The following is a 22,264-nucleotide window of genomic DNA, read 5'->3' on the forward strand; positions in this document are numbered from 1 at the left end:
AAATATTTTTCTTCTTCCCTGTGGTGCTATTTAACAGTGTAGATTTTTTTGGTGTGAGCTGCTCAGTGTTGGAAATATCGACAGTAGAGATTTCTGCCCTCTCCTGGATATAATACTGTTTTACTGTTTATTTGGATCCCTTTTCATGGTTACCAAGGCAACAGCTACTCTTTGTGGGGTCCATAAATGATAAAACAATGTCTCTTTACAGCAATCATAATCCCCAGACCTTGCTGTGAGCAATTTTATGTAGGGACTATTTTCCTTCTACTGAATTACACCCACAAACCGCATCACCATGCAGAAAGAAGCGTGCATCTACTAAGGACAAGAGGCTCATGCTTGTGGCAGCGTGAGATGTAAATAATAATGGCGTCCTCCTTGGCTGAGCTGTAACGTTACCTAGCTCAGTGGTGCTAGGTTAGCTAGCAGTAGATGCGTGCTTCCTTCTGCATGGTGATACAGTTGAAAGGTGTAGTTTGGTAGGAAGAAAATAGTTCCTACATGGTCCGTGGATTATCTTGACTAAGTGGGTCATCATGATTTCTGGAAAGAGACGTTGCTGTTGAGTTTTTCAAATGTATTTTTGTTGTTCTGAGCACCACAAGCTGAGTGACATCTAGTTCCATTATATTTGAGAGAAGATAGACATCACTACAACTGATATCTTCGACACTCGGCACTCTCGCCATAACAATTTAAACTGATAAACGGCTCTAGAGGTAAGAGGAAAAATATGTTTTTGATTTTGGGGTGAACTGTCTCTTTAACATCTGTGTGCTAGCATGGTGATGTTAGCATTTATCACAAAACACCACTGTGTCTCAGTACAATCTCACAGAAGTAGCATGACTGTATTGTTGGTTAAATAGATTTTGATCCTGAAAACATTTCTAGAGATATTGAACCCCAACATTTTGTGAATTCTTCCTGCATTTCTCTTCCTTATATTAGTTGATTTTGATACTTAAGTTAATCATAGTTGGGAGTATTTTATCACACACTGCACAGGTGAAACACAGTCAAAGAACTTTCCTGCAGCCTGGCTTGAACTGAATGATATTTTCTTGTGGTTTCTACATGAAATCCTTGTAATTACTGTAGATACAGTTATTGGGTGAAGGGAACTTCCAAAATCTAGTCTGGTTAGTTAAAGTGTATAAAATGAGGTCTATGCTCATGGGAGACACTGACAGGTTTGATCTTAACTTAAAAGTCAAATCTTATGAACCATCATACATTTTTGAAACATTTGATTTATGAATCCTCTGATCAAGTGTGACTTTGGGTCTGTCCTTCACATTGTCACCATCTCTCTGTTCTCTTATTCCCTCCTGGTCATTATCTTTCTTTTTATACGTACATGTCTGAACTCACTCTAATCTTAACTTAAATTAAGTTTAAAAATAGATTGAAAAACAATCTCCCAAACAAACACAAACACCTCCATCTCTACCACACACAGAGTCTCAGCAGACGTGAACTTGCTTTAACTATGTTGTATTTTCCTTTGGGGCATTGACAGCCTTTAAACCTGTTGATAGAAGCTGGATCGTCTCCCTGCTAGAAAGGCAACGCCGCCATTATCAATGCTGCTGGAGGTTACCAATGATAGCTGCTCCCCTTGGCAGCATTGCTCTGCAGCTGTCTCCAGACCTCAGGATAGTAACCAAGATCAGTCCTGGGTCAGACACTCAGAGAAAATGTCAGCCTCCCTTCCTAGAGACCGTATCAGATCTATTAGAGCACCACAGTAAAAGCAGGTGCTCAATCACGCAGATACAACTGATCCAGTTTATATCAGATCTGTTTTTACAAAGTGAAGTATTAGACAGATATCTGAACAAACATGTAGCTCAGTTGTGCCAACCACTCCCCCCAGTGGTTAAAGGCAGGCTAGTAGTTTGCCTCCTGGAGCGTTTTCTGCTCTATTTATTTCTCAATAATTCCACTATTGCAGTGGTATTTTTTCTGTCTCTTCTGTTGTTGAGAATAGCTTAAGTTAGATTTGACACATCTTTAACTACCCTTTTGTGTTTTGTGTTGCGTGTTTAACTTCACACCAAGTTTACATAGCACTCAACGCAGTTTTCAGGGTGAACCTTAACTATAGATGGATTATTGAACGAACCTACCAGGCACAGGTCAAGGGATTCAAAGTGTCAGGGCCCCCCTGGCCTTCGTCTGCAAAATTTCACACAAAGTAACATGTAGCAACCAGCAAGCCTCAAAATGACACAAAAAGGCACAAGAGGTCACAAAGACATACAATTACGTAAAAAAAGACACATAACATGTCTCTCTCTCTCTGTCTCATTGTGTCATACGGATTACTGTTAACTTATTATGTTGATCTGTTCTGTACGTCATCTATTGCATGTCTGTCCGTCCTGGAAGAGGGATCCCTCCTCAGTTGCTCTTCCTGAGGTTTCTACCATTTTTTTCCCCGTTAAAGGGTTTTTTTGGGGAGTTTTTCCTTATCTGCTGTGAGGGTCCAAATGTCATATGCTGTAAAGCCCTGTGAGGCAAATTGTGATGTGTGATATTAGGCTTTATAAATACAATTGATTGATTGATTGACGTAACGACTACAAAGAACACAAAACAGCAATACACAATATGACTAAAAGAGATATAAATATACCACAAAGACATGCTAAACAACTGCAAAGAGACACAAAATCCCTCAGAGACACAAAACAACCACAAAGAGACATGAAACGACCAAAAAAGACACAGAATTACCACAAAAACATGCTTAACAACTGCAAAAAGACACAAAACAACCACAAAGAGACACAAAATTACCTAAAAAAGACACCTAACGACTACAAAAAGCAAGTAACAGGACGGAAAATGACTAAAAAAGACACAAAATTACCACAAAGACACACAAAATCCCTCAGAGATACAAAACAGCCATAATGAGAGAAAAAAAGCAACCAAAAAAGACACAAAATTACCAAAAAGATACAAAATTATCACAAAGAGATGCTAAACAACTGCAGATAGACACAAAATCCCTTTAAAGACACAAAACAACCTCAAAGAGACATGAAGTTACCTAAAAAAGGCACATAACGACCACAAAGAACAAGTATCAGGACGCAAAATGGCTAAAAGAGACAAAATTACCACAAAAATATGCTAAACAACCACAAAGAGACACAAAATCCCTTTAGAGACACAAAACAAGAAGAAGAAGACACATTACCACAAAGAGATGCAAACGAACTGCAGGCACAAAACAACCAAAAAGGAAACAAAATTACCCAAAAGGACAAATAACATCTACAAAGAACACAAAACAAGACACAAAATGACTGAAAAGACAGAAATTTATCACAGAGACATGCTAAAGAACTGCAAAGTGACACAAAGAGAAAAAACAAACAAACAGGCAAAACCACCACAAAGTCTGTGAGTCTTCTGCCTGTGTAGGAGAGGCAGTGGGGCCCTCTGCCTGTCTGTGTCCAGGGGCCCATTGTCTCCTAATTCACCTGAATATCACGCCATGCACAGATCATAGTACATGAAGAAACACCAGTGTTATAGCGACACTGAGATAGGTGAATATTTGGTTGCAAATTGTGAACAGTTAAAAACTTTCTGGATTCTTGTATTTTAGGGAGACATTTCCATTATTTTCAAATCCTCACATCCCTCTGAGTCCGAAAACCAAAAGCCTAATGCTGTCCCAGTATAGGTGCTAGAGCCTTGAAAGACCTTGTGGCAGATACGCCTTTTCCATAAAAAGTAACACATGTATGCAGGTTTTTTAAACATGGGTGAACTCGCTTAAAAAAAGGCTAGAGACTCTTTCCCATTGCCAGTAGACCAGAACTGTGTACACGGCTCTGCAGCAGATGAACTTTGCTGTATGCGCAGGGTTTTTTGGTGTGTCACTTTTGACAGGCTAGGAAATAAGTTAGTAAATAGTAGAACGCAGCATGGAGGCCTGTGAAAACTTCATGGTGGTATCTCTTACTTATTCAGTCTCTCTTTCAAACTTGCGGCTGACTACTTTGTATCAATGTTCAAGTGCTGCTTGGGTGGAGACTGATGGGTGGTGGTGCATCATTGCATCTCACAGGTTGAAGGGCTAAAATTAGCACATTCACCCAGGTGCTGTGTCTCCATCAATGTCGATCGAAGCCGGAGCCGATAAATACTACCGCTGAGTCATGCAACTTGGGTGTGAATGCTGATTGTAACCTTTTCCATTACATTAAAAAGCCAGATGTTAACAGGTGTTAGCAGGTTTTTTATGCAGTGGAAAAGAGGCTTAAAGTGCGTGCAAAAGGTTTCACACTTTTACACACGCTAATTTTGGTGGTGAAGGGGTATTAGTGAGCGGTCAGATAACTTTACACAAACACTGCCAGCAGAGGAGTGAGAAATCTGTGCATAGAAAGCAAACTTTGTGATGTTTGATGACAGACTTATGCAGCCAAACGTACACAATGTGCTGTTTGCTTTAAGTGACTGTTTCCTTGTCAAACTAAACAAAGACACTGCATTGCAGAGAGCTGCGACTTCAGTAGCAACAAGTAAGGAAGACGTCTGCTAAGTCACTCTGCCCTGAACAGAAGTTGGCTGTCTTTCAGGAAAAGTATAAAGGTCAAAATCCATATGCAGCAGCATGGCTGAATGTTTAACTTTCCCCTGTGGCTCCATATGTTTTTTCACTCCATATGCTTTCTATTGGCATCAAAATGAATTAAAGCGATGCATAAGGGTGCAGCAAAGACTCCCGATTGTAGCTTTAACTCAGGAAATGGCTGCTGAGTGTTTTTTCCTCTGGACATGGGAGAACTGTTAAGTGAGGCGGCAGCTTCATCCCTCTCATGTTCCCCCTGTTAATTAGTTGTGTCGGCCTATCTTTCCTTTCAAGGTTTTCTCTTTCACTGTTTCATGGTTTGTTTTATTTTCTCCTCCTTTTCAACTATTTTTGCTGTGAAGAGCTTCAGACGCTCTCTCTGTTCTCTCCCCCTCTCTCATTTTTCTATTTAATAACTTCTCTGTTGGCCAACTTGCCTTCCCAAGACGACTTTGACAGACAGATTTGTTGAGTAGCAGCAGGCACAGGCCCAGTGCCCTTTAACTGAGGCATCTGCGCCAGCATGGCAGACACTGCCAACCAGCCTCTGCCAGCCCTGCCCCTCGGCTCGGTGAGGTGAAAATGAGACTGCCATACTAATAAACATGATGTAAGCAGAGCCTTTGGAAAAGTGCACAAATTGAACGGTGCATATGTTTAATGAACGTAGATGCAGAAAGTAAGCATGGTGACTATTCCAAACATTTGTGTAATTTATTTGACACTAGTTTAGCTAATGTAGGAGTATTTAGACTCTGTGCTCATCAGAGAGGCAGTAATCAAACAGGATGCTGTGTGTTTTATAAGAGTAAATGCTAAAATTAAAAATTTAAAACACTTTAAACCTCCTAGTTTGATTTTAGAGCAGGCAGCCGCATGCAATAAAACCTGTGCATATTAAAAATGTATTTGTAGAGGAAGTGAAATTCCACAGTTAAGTCTTAGAGAACATATTGTACTCGACATCATACTGTACCCTTTTGGGGAACACATTTTATATGACCCCAGAGAGTCTTGGCTTTTCTAAAATGTCAAGTTACAAAGGTTGGTTTCCCTCCTGAATGAGGTATAATTCTGACATTTTCAACACTATTTTAAACTCTAGCTTTTTCTAAAACCCTTAAGACTTCTCCTGGGAATTAATTATATTATTTAAGGCGACATTTGTTCAGATTCCAGCCTTGTGTATGAATATTGCCTCATGATGCAGTTGATTGGTAACATCCAGGTCACTTCCTCTCAATGCTTTCGGATATAACTGTATACCTATTTCAATTTTTAAGATGCCACACTGTGTGTAAAAGTAAATGTGTACATGTGGAGCTTATTTCAGACCTCTTGTCATAGCTTTGCTCAGTTCTCCGCATTGCTCACTCTTCCACTTGCCAAAAATGTTTAAATAATTTGAGTCGAAGTTAAAAAAAATTTGTGCGGCAATTGATTCCTCTAGTTTTAATTCTTCCTCACACTGTCACGCCATCACCAGGATGTCCTTTTCTCTACTGCGTGACACATTTGTTTGCAAAAACTTGCTGCTCCAATTGCAGCCACTCAAATATTCCTTCACACTGACTAACTTGTTTTGTGCCTCCACCCGTTTCCCCCCTCATTCACTGAACTCTTGACCCCAGTTTGTGACAGACTGTGCTGCATCTCTCCCAGGACTCCCACTGTCCTGGGAGAGATGAGTCCTGTGTCATCTGCTTCATGACACAGAGGCGGCATTGCGCCAGGTGGCCTCTCGTAACCTCCGTGTGCTGTCACCAGTGAGTCACACAGCCACACATTCTCCCAAACTCACACAAACAGTAGTGTAAAAAAATATGTTATACAACAAGCTATAATTGCTTTTAGTGCGTGTGTGTTTTGTTTCTTTTTCTGTTTTATTGGACGGCTGGATTTCAGGTTGTGTAATCCAGAAACTTACCATTGCATCAGTATTTATATATTAATGTCTCAGTGACCTTTACACTTCTTATCCAATCCACTAAACTCATATTTAGTTTCACAGTAGAGCCATTACGCCGATACTCATGGTAACAAATGCCCTTTTTTGGTATTTGAAGTTCAGTAAATAAATACAAACTTAGGAGCATGCGTTTTCTCAGAGTGCTTTCTGGAATACATTGTGTTATTTTGGGCATCCTGTTTCCTGCCCTGCTGGAACGGCCCAGTGGCCATCAGATCAGACTCTGAGTGTACTGGGCAGTGTGTGTCACTAGTGTGACCAGTTTATTCCTCGGAAACACTGTCAGTGACACATGGTAAATAAAGGTTAAACAGGTTAAACTCTGTACTTCTTTAAATGCAGTGGTGCTTTGAGCTAAAGGTCAGCATGTTAACATCTTCGTTTAGCACATTAGCATGCCAGTATTTATTTCAAAGTGCCGTTTTTGCTGATGGAAATGTTATTAGTGTTGCAGGTATGTAGCCATAAACACCAGTACTAGACAGACTGAGATTGATAGTGGTGCTACAGTAGATGGCAAGTGAAGGAACCACCAGTTATTACAATTCATCCTGCGGGGAACATGAATATCTGTACTAGATTTCATGTCAATCCAGTGGTTCTAAAGACATGTTGCTAAAGCCAAAAATGTCAACTGGCTGGTGGTGCTCGAGGAAAAGTCAAGTAGGTAGGATTCATGTGAATATTTGTACAATATGTGGAGCTGCCTACCGAAGTCTCTCAATATGCATAGACCCATCCTGCTAGCAAAAAATATCATCATCATTTTTAACATTTTCTCCAGGCAAAAATTTAGAGAGAAGCTAGCTGCACATGAATATACCCACTAAAACATATTACAGTTATTTTTCTTAAGTGCAGTAACTTATTTTATGTGCAATAATATGTATGAACACTTTTTTAAAATCCCATTTTAACTGCATACATTGGCAATGAGTGTATGACGTGTATATACAATTGTGTAGAGTGGGTGTGTGAGTGGAATGGAGGCATTTATTTATTTATTTTTATTACTATTTATTACTAATTTTTATATATGAGCCCAGTTCTTGAGTGCACCTGAATGTTGTAGTATGTTTGTACAAGGACAATAAAAAAAAAAAAAAAAATCCCAGCTCCACCTGCAGATCACATGACACAAACAATGTAGTGTGTTTATGGGTTTTACAGTCTGCTCATTCTTCAAACGATTGTTTGCCTGACTTGTTTGCTTGATGGTTGAAATGCTGCCTCATTAATTTATACTGTGTTGGCTTTTCCTTGAAAAAAAAAAAAAAAAAAGGATAGTATAAAAGTGCAAAACTAATCCCTCTCACTCATCACCTATGACCCACTAGAAGTGTGTGGCGGTGTATTAATCTGCAGAGACGCTGCCCTCTTCCTGTATTCTCTTATTTTCTTCTTATGTTGCTGTGTTCAGGACGTTCCCTGGACACAGTTCACAGGTACTTATTAAAAATTGTAGTGACCAGGTGCCAGACTGTAAGCAGCACACATCCAAGAGGAGCAGAGCAGCAAAACCCCCCCACAAAAATAGCCAGGCGAAACGCCAAGCGGACAAAGCTTGTTCCAAAACAAGAATGAATCTACGGTTGGCCTTTACTTTGACTGTCACCAGCGATACTGTTGACAAATAGTAGCCGACAGTTCCTGCATATTATAGCTTTACATTTCAGGGAGCTTGGAATAATTAGCATAGACTCGCACTCTTTCTCCCTCATGTGCTTTGTCCTTTTTGTCCTTTACCCAGCTGGGTATCATACTAAAAAGATCATTTTTAGTAAGCCTTTTTAAGTTAAGCTAATTTGGTGTATTGTCCTTTACAATTGAGCCTTCTCTGGGTGACGGTAGAATCAGAGGCCTCCCTGACATGTTTTTGAGAAAGCAGGGCCCTTTATTATTCCCCCTCCATCGTCTCTGCCATCACTCTGCATGCATTATTCCTTGTATCCTCACGGTGGCACTCTCCACTGACTGTACCACCACAGTGCACACACATACTGTACACACACTGAGCTTGTGTAATCCCTTTCATTTTTGATGAGTCAAAGCCAGCACTCACTCTCCTCGGGGGAAATGTCTGATAGGGTGGAACAACTCGGCCAAGGAGGTACTGTAAAGAGGAGGAGGAGGAGGAAGAAAAAGTTTAGCCAAAGTTTGTGAATTTGACATAAGGCCACCAGCATCCTCTGTGTGGGAGGTTTGTTTGATGTGATGAGAGCGAGTGGTCCCCCACCCCCTCAGCTTCATCTTGTCAATCCATCACTGAGTGAGGTGAAGAGAATAGGGAGTGGATTGAGTTTCTGCAGGCTGGAAGATGATCCTCGAGTATTTCAGGAGCAGCAGAGCCAGGGTCTCTGTCAGTGTCACCTTCAGGGCCGGTGGGAGTGACGATGCTTGTGTGATGTCTCAGAGCCCGCGTCTGCCTGTACAGAGAGACAGACGTTACTTTGGACCACCTCGCCTTAGATTACACCGTCTGTGTGTGTGTGGTGTATGTGTGCCTGCGGTATATAGTTTCAGGGTATCACGCCGTAATGGAAACTGTCAAGTCAAATTATCTTAAATTAAGTATAAATATGTATGAAGCTGTATTCTTAATTTGTTGCATTTAACAAATTGTTGTTCCATTTGTTGCTATATGTGCGTACAGCTAGTCACTAGCTAAAAGGTACTCTGTGGCAGATATTTATATAATCGTGGGCATAATTTCAGCTGTTATGAAAGAGCAGTGTCAACAAGTCAAACCTGATGTTGATGCTCTCTGGACTGGCCACATTCCTATAAAGTTCACAAAGGTGTCAAACCTGAGCTGCAAGACTCCAGTCTTTAATATCTGCCAGTCGACCTCAGAGCACCACATCACTCTCAGAGTCAGTTCTTGTCTTTCATTTTGTTGAACCGTGTGGCTTTGGTGAGGTATTAACTTTCCATGCGCTGCCATGAAACAGAAAGTGGTGTGCAACTTGGCTGTACATGGTCAAATCTGCAGCAAACTGTACATGTTTAACAAAGAGTCCCAGCCTGAAGACATTTATATGTCAATACTTGGTAACAGCTACAGCGCCACCTATTGGCAACAGGAAATGACATGTTTTGTATTTTGATTACTCCTTGCAAGTTGACAAGATTCACCTCAAATTTGAGGAGAAAAGCCTTCAGACCTTGGTGATGCTTTATCCTGAAGACTGCGAGTTTTATGTCCGCCTTTGGTAGAACATCACATTGTTATTTTCTTTACACATTGAGGTGCATTTTTTTACAATTTCCTGCAATCTTCCCGACGTAAAACGTTTGTCTGTAGCAAAAATAATGTTTAAATTCAACGTACAGATTCTACTGAGGCTTCCAGTAACGTCACAACAAGCATCACTTTTTTATGCCTCTGCGCTGGCAATCGCAATGGCCATAGGCATTATGCTTTCAGGTTGTCTGTCTTGTCTTGTGTCTTGAGGGAATGTTTTTAATATTTGGCGCAAACGTCCATCTGGAACCAAGAATGAACTGATTAGATTTTGCTGTTCAAAGGTCAAGATCAATCTGACCTTGCATCAGTCTCATTCTCTTGGACATGATATCTTAAGAACACTTTTAGGAAATTTCTTCTGATTTGGCACAAACATCCACTTGGACTCCACAAAAAACTGACTGGAATTTGGTGGTCAATGGACACTGTGACCTTGCATCTGTGTCATTCTCTTGGACATGATATCTCAAGAACACCTTATGGGAATTTCTGCAAATTTGGCACAAACGTCCACTTGGACTCAAAGATGAATTGATTAGAATTTGGTGGTCAACAGACACTGTGACCTTGCGTCTGTCTAACTCTTTTGAACGCAATATCTCAAGAGGGATTCGAGGAATTTCCTTAAATTTAGTACAAACGTCCACTTGGACACAAGATTCAACCTATGAGAATTTGGTGGTCAAAGGTCAAGGTCACTGTGACCTCACATACATGTTTTCGACCATACGCTAATTATGACAATATTTCACACTAATGTCTGAAAGGATAAAATGTTGAAGCGGTGACATTTTTTATCCAAAAGCTCAAAGGTCAGCTTCACAGACATGGATGTAAACTGTACCTGCAACTTGACTGATTTGTTAAGGCATACAATAGCGAGCCAGAAATTCTAGTTCTTATTTGCTGGACATGTTTGTATCTCATATTGCCCCTTAAGAACATTAAAGTTTTACCTTACCTTACCTTACCTTACCTTACCTTACATGCTAGTACAGCAGTACCACTTCCATGATATCTATTATTATTTTAGGCTACTGCATGTTAGACTACTATGGCACTTAAGTATTCGTCCAAAGTGCTGTGGCATGGTCACTTCACCCCTTTCACCATGTTAAACGGCCATGTGCAAGCAAAACTGGACTTTAACTTTTTATAAAAATATTACCTGTAATTGTGTTTTAGTGCTGTCAACATACAGAGTTGCATCTTTAATTGCATAATTTACAAAGGTTATAAAAAGCCAGTCCTGTGTTTTGAGTAAGGCAGGAATCCATAAGTATCAATGACACCATTTTCCATTAACCAGTGCTGACACCAGTCTACTGTACCATGAAAACATCTGTGCATAGGGTGAACTATTTTAAATGCCAAAACAAATCTCAGACAGGGACTTTTTAATATAAAAATAGGGCTCTTTATTTTTCATGTTGGATGATAGGCTTGAAAATGAAAGTCATTTTCAGATGCAGTTTCACACACACACACACACACACACACACACACACACACACACACACACACACACACACACACACACACACTCCCCCACTTTAGCTCCAGCTCAACATAGTGGCTCCAGATCGAGTGAGTCACTTATTCGTCGTCATGAATAAATCACACCCACTGCTACTCTCTTCTACTCTGCACCACTGCCTTTTCCAAAACACACCAACACACATGTTCACACACAAACACACTGTACAAATACACACTGGGCTATAGGTTGCATCCTTTGGCCTACACTGACACTTGGCCTATTACCTGACCTATTACCCCTTTGTTGCACTGCAGAAAGTGTGTTTGTTGGTAATACAGCGTACAGCATGCCCTGAAAAAGTCCTACTTAAAAATGAAGCCCTTTTACATTACTTTTTAAATGTTTATTCCATGTTTTACCTCTTTTTTTCTTCTAAAATGAAGCTTTTATCATTGTAAGCTTTCGATATTGCACCTCTGTAGACGACACAGTACATAAAATGACCCCTCTGAAATTTACAGACAGTTGAGGAAAGAACACAATCCCTCGCTCTCTCTCCTCCTCAAGAAGACATTTGTCACTTTCCATTTTTACAGCCCCCCCTCCCGTACCCTCCCTCTCCTCCCCCCTCTTAGCGGTAAAACGGAGTTCATGTCACCCTACATTTCCCTGAGGCAAACTGATGGCTACACCCAGAGACCCAGACGTACATACACAGCAAGACAAAGTGACTGCTCCTTTTATGCCACTTTGTTTATGCTGTACTCTCTCATCTTAGACAGGGAATCTTTCTTTTTTTGTGGGTGCACATTATTGCTCTCCGTCTCACTGTTATCCCTCTTTTTTCTCTCATTTCCAGCGCCCTTCTTGTCATTTTTACTTACTGCTTAATTTCTCTTTTTTTATGTTATATATTCGTTTTCATATCTTCTCATTTCCCACCATTTCTTTCATCTAATCCACCTCAATGTATCACCCCCACCCACTTTGTTAGCCTTATTCTTACCTCCTCGTCATCTTTCCCTCCCCTGCCATATAGATCGTACTCTCTTCAGCATGTGCCTCACTCTCACTGTGGGCAAAAAGCCTGTGAAATTTCCCACAGGGTGAGGCAACACGAGTTTGCTTCTACAGCGTAGGAAATGGACTCGTATCTGAGGCATTGATTTCCTCTCAGCATTATGGGAAGGAGATGGCAGAGCCCTTTGGTCGATAAACATTCTCATCACAACACCGGATGTTCCTCCGTAGTCTGATTGGTTTTACTGCCCCGGCACGGGCAGTAATTGTCATCAGGTGACTCTATTAATTGAGCCGTATCAAGCAACGAAAGACAGATGACAGGGGTTATTTGATTTTCATTAGGGATTTACAGTATAGTTGGGAATATGGAGTACAGGAAATCACAGTTGATATATTAGCGGTAGCAGTCGTAAAAGCACTTTAATAGGAGTGGCAGTCAGAGAAGAAATAGGAGTTATGACAGTGTTAGTGACAGTTATTGTGGTAGAAGCTGTAATGGTAGTAATACATATTGCTGTATGAAGGATCAGCTTTAAATGGACAGTTTCAAAGTACAGAAAAACAAAATTTCACAGTACCTCTTGTGGTTTCCAGCTTTTTTATTAGTCCATGTTTTAGAGATTTCATTTGCAATCAAAATACAATAGAAGTCAATGGAATATTATTTTATATCAAAGAAGAAGAAGTAGTCCCTACAAAAACATGTGCAGCGAGGTCTGTGGATTACCCAGATAAGTGGCTCCCAAACGTTTCCTGTAATTCCCCACTTTGAACACAGCGAAAGGGGTCACGCTGAACTTTTACACACAAAAGACACAAAGCTCTTCTGCTATACTGACGGGGAAATGGAGAGCAAGACAGTTCTCTCTACTTACATTTTGTACATTTTGCTTTCTGAATGAATCCTGCCACTCCGACTTGCTCAAATTGAAACATGCTTGTTTCTTTATCATTTCCAAATGAATCTGATTTGTGGACTTTGTTTCACAGCAGACATTTTGATTTGTAATTGAGGAAAAAGCACCTTACATCAACAATGAAACTGATGCCCTAATTATGCAATGCAATGCAGACATTAATAATTTTATTAGATCTATCTGTGTTTGACCTGTCCAATGTCAGATCAACTTTTGTTTCACTCCCAGTTTTGCTGCTGGTATGTGAAGGCCTCAAAAACGTATTTCAACAATCTTCATATAAAAACTGAAATGTAAAAATGAGTTGTGGTTTATGAGGGGTTTGTACAGATTAAAAAAAATGGGATAAAAATGTTGGTTAGTGAACTTTAGAGGTGTTTTTAGGCATGACAGCTGTTCGCCTCTGTTTCCAGTCTTTATGCTAAGCTAAGCTAACTGGCTGCTGACTGTAGCTTTATATTTTATGAGATTAGTATCAACCTCATTGTCTCACTCTCGGCGAGAAAGTGAATGAACATACTGAATTAAATGTTGAACTTTTCCTTTAAGACCACTGTTTTATCAGTAGGCCTATTTATTATTTTTTGCAGCCACTAAACCTGCACAAATGGCGTGTTTGCCCTGTAATGATATTAGCACAGTATCATTTTTGAATCAGACCATGATTGGGTAGATAGCAGTTGTAAATGATGTGCAATTCGAGGTGCCATAAGCGACTGTGATCCATTATTTGTAATTTTGCTCATCAGAGTTTGTGTTTTGTACCTTTAGCAACAAAGGTTGACTACTTTGAGCTGATCACGACTTTCTACAAGTACTTTTTCTCATCCTTAGGTGTCATGCTGTGAGTTACAGGAGAATCAGTCAGGTTCTTATCCAAGTAAATAATGTCTGGCTATACAGCCCGTATAGTGTATATACAGTACCTGTCTGGTGTGTGTGTATGTGTGTGAAAGCTTGTGTGTATTTTAGTTGCCCAAGTCTTCCCAGCCATCATCTGACGCCCCTGAAAATAGAGGAATGTAGCAAGTTACTGTAAAGAAGGAAGTCTCTCTTTCTCACACACACACACACATACACAAACCTCTACCAACTTCTTGCCCATCATAGAGACAGCAGTTTTTCTCCACCCACTACGGCAGCTGGCACCATCTCAACCCTATCTCACAAAACCAAGAATAAGCCCCAGAAAAAGACGACAACTCATACTTAATGGGCAGATAAGACCTTTGGACCGGCTCCTCGGACACACAGATCTGTTCATTTTTCTGCAGAAGCGATCCGGCTTGAGATTTATTGACTGCAGACTAAGCAGAAAAGAAAATACAGACAAAATCAGACGTTAGCAGATAGCTGGAGATGAGGGGAGGAATCTGCTCTGTGTTTTTCCTGGTGATTGGGGTGACCTTGCTCAGTGGCCTCGGCTGCCTGGGTGAACACGAGTCTGTGGATGACAGTGTCGGCACGGAGGAGGTGAAAAGGCCCAGGCCTCCACACCTTATCTTTATCATGGTGGATGACCAGGGTTACGGAGACATTGGCTACCACGGCTCCGACATCCACACTCCGGTGCTGGACCAGCTGGCAGCAGAGGGGGTCAAACTTGAGAATTACTACGTCCAGCCTATCTGCTCACCCTCTCGCAGTCAACTCATGACAGGGCGGTGAGTGATTTCCTCATCATTGCATCATTATGCAGAAATTATCCCATTACTGCATCTGCTCTCTTATTATATAATTATGCATAGGCTTTATAGGCGTTTTGTCTTTGGGAGCATCTCTAATGGTGAATTCAGTGATGGGGCGGCTTTCAGTACAAGAAAGGCCATAAAATAAAAGTACCACCAATAGAGCCAAGATGAAGCACTAAATTATTTATCTTATCTAATCGCTAGAACAAAATAAACCCGTATTCTGAGTTATGGATTGATATAAAAGAAACAAAGAGCTAATTCCCGTTTTACTGGAGTACAATAGTGTTTCCAGACATTGGTTTGATCATATTGGCCACAAAAGCAGAAATGATCTGTTTCATAGCTAGAGAGGGACACCACAGACCGCTGCCTCACATCACAGCAATATCAAAATTTATAAGCTACAATTAATCTAATCTTTACTATCCTTAATAAAACAGCTATTGGCAAAGCACCTCGTATTTCTGGGTCTGTTCTGTTGTTTGATCCTGGATTTCTATTATCTCTTTGGATGACCTCACACTGACATATGTTCAGTGCAGATTAAAGAGTTTTCTGGCAGGAATTTGGCAGGTTCAAAGTGGATACAACAAAAAGTAAAATAACAGCTTATTACAAAATGATTAAATCACTGAACATCTCAGCTTTATGTTGTGTAACAGTGTGAGAGTATCCAAGGGTGCAATATTTCTTAAACCATCTGTGAAATTTCTCATTATTGTTTCATAATATACACTACAGCTTATCGAGACTCTTTCTTTCTAGCTACCAAATTCACACTGGACTCCAGCATTCCATCATCCGATCACGTCAACCCCTCTGCCTGCCCCCGGACATCCCCACCCTACCAGAGCGTCTGGTTGAAGCTGGTTACGCCACACACATGGTCGGGAAGTGGCACCTGGGCTTCTGCAGGCCGAGTTGTCTGCCCACAGGACGCGGCTTTCAGAGTTTCCTGGGTACACTGACTGGCAGTGGAGACCACTTCTCCTATCGGAGCTGTGACGGGGCTGAGGCTTGTGGATTTGACCTGCATGATGGAGACAGGCCTGCGTGGGAGATGAGCGGCAACTACTCCACTCTGCTCTACATAGAGAGGTGAGCATTAAGGTGTTCACTGAAGGTTCAGTTTGCAATTCTAGAGAAAGATAGTAGATTGATGAGTCACATGCCTAGGTCGTCAATCGACGACCTTGGGTTGGTGGTCGGACCGAACCGCTAACCCAAATTGTGAGCGTTTGACGACCTGGGAATGAGACAATCAAATGTCTTTCTCCAGAATTACACACTGAATCTTTAAACAGATTCATACACAGAGAGAGACGACCATATAAGCTGTCCAATGTTCCCTTTGTTCAACCAGAGTGAAGCAGATCCTTCGGAGCCACAACCCCCAAAAACCATTCTTCCTCTATTTGTCCCTTCAGGCCGCCCATACACCCTTGCAGGTACCGGACCATTTTCTGCACCCCTATGATTCCCAGGGCAATCGTCTCAGGCGCCACTACTCAGCCATGCTGAGCTGCCTGGACGATGGGGTTGGACAAGTGGTTGAGCAACTAAAGACTAGTGGGCTTTATCAAAATTCAGTGCTGATCTATTCATCTGATAACGGTGGGCAGCCACTCTCTGGAGGAAGCAACTGGCCACTAAGAGGTGGCAAAGGGACCTACTGGGAAGGGGGCATCCGGGCTGTGGGCTTTGTCCATAGTCCCCTCCTGAAGAAGAAGGGTCTAGTCAGCAGAGCACTGATCCATGTTTCTGACTGGTATCCCACATTACTGGGGCTGGCCGGGGCCCTGCAGTCCCACCGGGGCCTAGACGGTCACGATGTGTGGGGGACCATCAGCGAGGGCCTACCCTGTCCTCGCACTGAAATCCTTTTCAACATTGACCCAGTCTCCAGGAAGCCTGGGGAGCCATATGACAAGGCGCTGGTACTCAATGGCTTTGGGATCTGGGACACAGCCGTAAGGGCAGCAATAAGGGCTGGGGACTGGAAGCTATTGACAGGAAATGTGGGTGACGGGGACTGGATACCACCACAGGCTCTACCCGGTGGTCCAGAGCGGTGGCAGAAACTTGAGAAGCGGCGCAATCAAGTTGGGAAATCAGTTTGGCTGTTTAATGTTTCCTCTGATCCCTATGAGAGATCGGACCTGGCGGAAGCTCGTCCAGGGATAGTGAAGCATCTGCTGAACAGGCTGGCAGAGTACAACCAGACAGCTGTGATGCCCAGAAATCCACCAGATGATCCTATGGCTGACCCTGAGCTCCATGGAGGGGTGTGGAGTCCCTGGTTGGGCCTGGAGGGGCATAATGGAGAAGACGATGGCAGGAAAGAAAGGATAATGAAGATTAAGCATTGCAAAGTCTGCAAATTAAAAGCCCTCTTTAAGAAGGTGGGGTCACGCCTGCAGAGGAACACCCTGTTCTTCTGAATGTCTCATCTCTCAACATTAAAGGGTAACTTTGGTGTTTTTCAACCTGGAGCCTATTTCCCCAAATTTTTGTGTCGAAGTGACTAATGGGAACAACAATTTTTGAAATTGGTCCAGTATTGAACAAGAGGGCTGCAGCCTGCAGTGGCGAAACAGGCTGCAATGTAATCCCTGGGGGCAATTAAGCGCTGTCAATTTATATCCACTAAAAGTGCTTATTTTTGTCACTGACTGGCTCAGATTGTTATTCAAAGTGTCAGACATCTTATGGAAAAGATCCCTATAGAGAAAGACCTTTTTGTTAAAGAGTAAAATCCTTTTGTTTAACCAGAAACAGCCTAGAAAATGCCATCGCAAAACACACAAAACTCCATTTAAATAAACAGTCATTTAGCGTGCATAGAACCATCATATTTTTAAATCTAACTGGGTGAATTAAGGGTTTATTTTACCCAAACAGAATTGGTGATTACTGTAACAGTGGAAAGACAAGCCAAGTCGGCTTTTGTGAGTTCTATTTTGTTTCTGTTGACTTTGAATAAAATGTGTTTTAGGATTATAAAATTACTGTTTCTTTAAATGCAGTCTGGTGTGGTAGGCATTAGTGATTTTGAGGCTGTTTCTGGTTAAACTAAAAGGATCTTACTCTGTAGGGATCCTTTAATTAACGTTGTCAGACCCTCATTATAACAATCTGAGCCTGTCAGTCGCAAAAACAAGCACTTTTAGTGGACGTAAATTGACGGTGCAAACATACCTCAAATGATTACATACAGCTTTTTTCGCTGCTGCCAGTTGCAGGGGTCTCACTCAGTACTGGACCAATTTCCAGTTAGTCACAGAAGCACGAAAACATGGGAAAACAGGGTTCAGGTTGAAAAATACCAAAGTTCCTTTAATTAGACAAGGAGGTTCAGTGTGCTTCAAATGAACTATAATTTACAAAGTGTTGTCTGACATCTGAGGGCAAAAATGTTAATAGGCTACCTGTTTCCAATGGCAACACACAAAAGCCTCTGAACACCTGGTCATTCACTGCATATAGTCGGCATGCTTGTCATATTGTTAATTTTGGGAAGTAGCAAAAATTAGCAGACAAAGTCAATACCAACGTCATTAAATTGTGAGGTAGGATGTTTCAGGCGCTGTTCGATGATACTTCATTTGAAGCATATTGATGTCTTTACCAGGAGGAAGGTAAAGGGAAAGAGAGATGGAGACAAACAAAAATACAGACCAGCAGACAGGTCAGATAGACGAGATAGAGCCACAATCAAATACTGGAGGTCTGCAGATAAACAGGCAGCCTGATAGAAAAGCAGACGAGGCTGTGCGGCCGGCTGAGCAAGCTGACTCACTCACTGTCCTGCGGCCAAACTGCGGCAGGGTGACTTTGGGCCGTCGCTGGACCGCGTAGGGAGCAGTGTGTGTGTCGCTGTGCATGTACGCCTGTATTCATGAGCAGTTTGAATAATACAGATAGAGTGCGTGCATGTGGAAGTGAGGCCTGAAGAGATGGGAAGAGGAATGGAGGGTGATGTCTCGATGTCTCATCTCCTACTCATCCGAGAGGACCCTTTAAGGATGACACAAAGACACCCACGGGGGTTGTTTTTGTCAAATGTCACCTTGTTCTTTTGTTTAGAGGTTACACACATTCACTTCTGCTCACACAGTGGCACACTGCTCTGCCTTTAAGAGACCTCTGAGCAACACAAAGTGTCCAGTCTCAGCTGTAATAACTAACAAACAAAAGCTCAGTAGCTGATACTGTCAGTCTGTCTTGGACTTCTAAATGTTACTTAACTCATCTATTGTGTTATGAAATGCTGGAAAACTGATTAAAATGATCACAATTAAATTTTAAATGCAAAAAAACTGTATTGGCATCTCATGACTTCACACAGTCTCTGCAGAGCGTCATGGACTAAACCTGTAGGGTGCAAAAAGGCAGCATTATTTTACATGTCTGTTATTTTCTAATTATTTCCAAAGAATTTCCAAGATGGTTCCTGACATGAACAATGTAATGTGACACTGGTTATAGGGAAAATAGAGAGAACCAGATTCAACCCAATTGTCAGCAAAAGGTTGGCATTTAACATTTCTGCAAAACAAGGATATGTTGCATGTGTACGTGCGTATGTAATTTATATTTAAACAGTGTTGTGGTTAACGTGTGGTTAGGTTTCTGCACAAAAATAATGTCATGTTTTGGATTAAAATACACGGTTTTGGGGGCACAGTTCTCGCTGTAAAAGCAGTAATATTTTGGTAAAAAAACCAACTGCTTATGTGTCATTATCCCGCTGGGAAAACAGTGATGTGTTGCTACCAAACACCCACATTTGATGCCTAAAACCCGCTGGAAAAACAGCAGCGACTTTGTTGTTTGTTGGTCTCGAACATTTGTCTGCAGTGGTCTGCATCTTGCTATGTGACACTTTAACCACCATCCCCACAGAGTTAGCTCATATACAAGTGATATAGTTTTACAGTCTGCCTTCAAATCTTCATTAAAAACTAAACAAAAATAATCTCATTTCTTTAGTTTGTGAACAATAACAGTAACTCAGAGTGAGATTCAGAGAGAGACGCTGTGCTGCTGCCAGAGGAGCCGCTGACTGAGTTCCCTCTGAGCAGTAAGTCACTAAATGAGAAGTCCGGGGCTGTTCATAAAACATTCAGGACGCCACAGTTTATTCCACACTACTGAAGCTTCTCCTCTTTTTGGAACCACTGCGGAGTCTGTAATATCTTCGCTTTGAGCCTTGCTTGCTGTTTCCGTGGGTAACAGTATGACATCAATATGTCAACAAGCCGAAATATCGTGAGTATCACAACATTTTTCTTTTTTTTGAATGATAATAAAAATGATACTAACCCCACACCCCTAACAGCTATTGCAATATGATTAATGTTAGTGAAGTATGTTGCAGACATGCAGTGCTAAATCAGTGGAGTGCCCCTTTAAGGTTAGAGAAACATTATGGTGACGGATACAAAAAAACAAAGATTAATTGCAGGTCTGTGACAGGATGCTAACTCAGAGAAGTCAGATGTGCTCCACGCCCATCCACCACCCCCACCTCACTACATGAAAGGCACACTACTTCCCGTGTTGGCACTGAGCACTGGCAATGGGCCTAAATCGTGAGGTGCAGAATCATCCAATATGGATGTAATACCTAGGGATACTGGGCTGGGGAAACCATAGTTTAGGCTCATGCTGTCTGATTAGGTGTGATGTATCTGCCTGCTGGTGAAGCTGCTGCCGCGCTGCTGATGTAGCTTAATAGGAATGAATCAGAGGTGGTGCTGCTTGGTCTCATACAACATGTACACAGTAAACAGCTTCAACAGTGATAGGTACTGAGTGCAGCAGCTCATTCCTTGACCCCAGCTTTTAGCTGTGTGTCTTAATCTGAGTGTGTGTGCGGATTTAGAAGAGTCTGTGTGTGTGTGTGTGTGTGTGTGTGTGTGTGTGTGTGTCAGCAGCGATCCCACACACAGTAGCAACAGGGCTGTAGATTTCTCCCCAGCGGCCTGATAATGAATATTCAACTGTCCTTCTTCGCTATTTCTTCCCCACTTGCCTCCTCCTCCCTCGCTGTCACCCCCCCTCTCTCCCTCCATTTATCCCTCAGCTCTTTGCTCATTCCCTCTGCAAACCACCCCCCCTTGTCTTTCTTTCTCATTTTGCTCCTCATCCTACTCACTTGTTTGTGCTCATTTGGAAGATCGAGTTAGAAGCATTAGCCATGTTTTTGCTCAGAGCTCTGTTAAATAAAAAGAGTGGAGGAGGGAAGAGAGAGCTCCCCAGGGGCTGCAGGGGGCTGTCATGTCTGAAGTGCTTGTAGATCTGATTAAAATATCTTGTTTAGTGAAAAAGCCTCACTGCATACATAACACACACTCAGACGAGCAAGGATGAGGTGAAAGTTGGAGAATCTTCAAGTTTAAAGGATGAGGCTTTCATTATTGTCAGCAAATCCGTTTAGAGGATCAAAATGCATCACTTTGTCTTTCAATACTTTCTGACTGTCTTTGACTCTTAGGGACTAGTTTGTACTTAAATTTGGTGGGCTAATGAGTATTTAGAGGATATATGTGTGTGGGAGAAACACAAAACTACGATATCCATGTTCATCATGATGAAGGAACATGGCACCCATTGCATGTGTGGCTTATTGATGCATTTTTAATATTTTCTAAATCCTACTACTACTACCACCACTACCGCCACTACTATGACTACTACTACTACTGCTACTACTATTAATAATGATAATAATAATAAGAAAAGGTATGTTTTCAGATGGGATTTTTGGAAAATGACCGCACAATTAGATATAGAGCTGGGAAGTACAAAATAGCGCTTTTTCAAGGGCGGCGACGCTGGAAAAATAGGACAATAGCATGCGTGGCATGTCGACGCGCGTCGTACGGCGCCGGTGTGTTTTGGCCTTAGTGGTAGAGCAGGCGCCCCATGTACAAGGCTGTTGCCACAGCGGCCCGGGTTCGACTCCAGCCTGGCTGTGTGTGTTGCTGCATGTCCTTCCCTCTCTCTCTCCCCCCTTCACGCTTAAGCTGTCCTATCAATTAAAGGCTAAAACGGCTAAAAAATATCTTTAAAAAAAAAAATAAAAAAAATTGGAGTATCACCGATCGTATCCTTTGAATATATGAGAAAACTCAATTTGATAGTTTATAGTGTAGTTCTATTGGTCAAGTGATTGTTACAGCTTTGTCTTATGGACCAAAACTGTCATTAGGGAATCACAGTGATCAAAATAATTTAAAAAAAAGTTAAAGGAACACTTCACCCACAAAAGAATAACTTGTATTTCAATGACTCACCCCGTATTGTATTGAATTTGTAAAGAACAGATG

At 41.6% G+C, this 22,264-nt stretch overlaps 1 protein-coding gene across 1 annotated transcript; it reads left to right on the plus strand.

Moving 5' to 3' along the window:
- Positions 1-6,307: 6,307 nt before the first annotated feature.
- On the plus strand, positions 6,308-17,371 carry si:dkey-174i8.1 (arylsulfatase I). Its single transcript, XM_050070902.1, has 4 exons — positions 6,308-6,366; positions 14,652-14,900; positions 15,696-16,028; positions 16,294-17,371. The coding sequence occupies exons 1-4, from the start codon at positions 6,308-6,310 to the stop codon at positions 17,369-17,371; spliced, it is 1,719 nt and encodes a 572-aa protein (XP_049926859.1).
- Positions 17,372-22,264: the final 4,893 nt, after the last annotated feature.

The sequence above is a fragment of the Epinephelus moara genome, chromosome 19, assembly GCF_006386435.1.
Source record: "Epinephelus moara isolate mb chromosome 19, YSFRI_EMoa_1.0, whole genome shotgun sequence".
Lineage (NCBI taxonomy): Eukaryota > Metazoa > Chordata > Actinopteri > Perciformes > Serranidae > Epinephelus > Epinephelus moara.

What these genes read in the sequence shown, in the direction of transcription:
- si:dkey-174i8.1 (XM_050070902.1), top strand. Translation starts at nt 6,308, where the DNA reads ATGACACAGAGGCGGCATTGCGCCAGGTGGCCTCTCGTAACCTCCGTG. An exon ending in ACCTCCGTGTGCTGTCACCA is followed by an intron (nt 6,367 to 14,651) that starts GTGAGTCACACA and finishes GACCTTGCTCAG; the next exon opens with TGGCCTCGGCTGCCTGGGTG. An exon ending in ACTCTGCTCTACATAGAGAG is followed by an intron (nt 16,029 to 16,293) that starts GTGAGCATTAAG and finishes TTGTTCAACCAG; the next exon opens with AGTGAAGCAGATCCTTCGGA.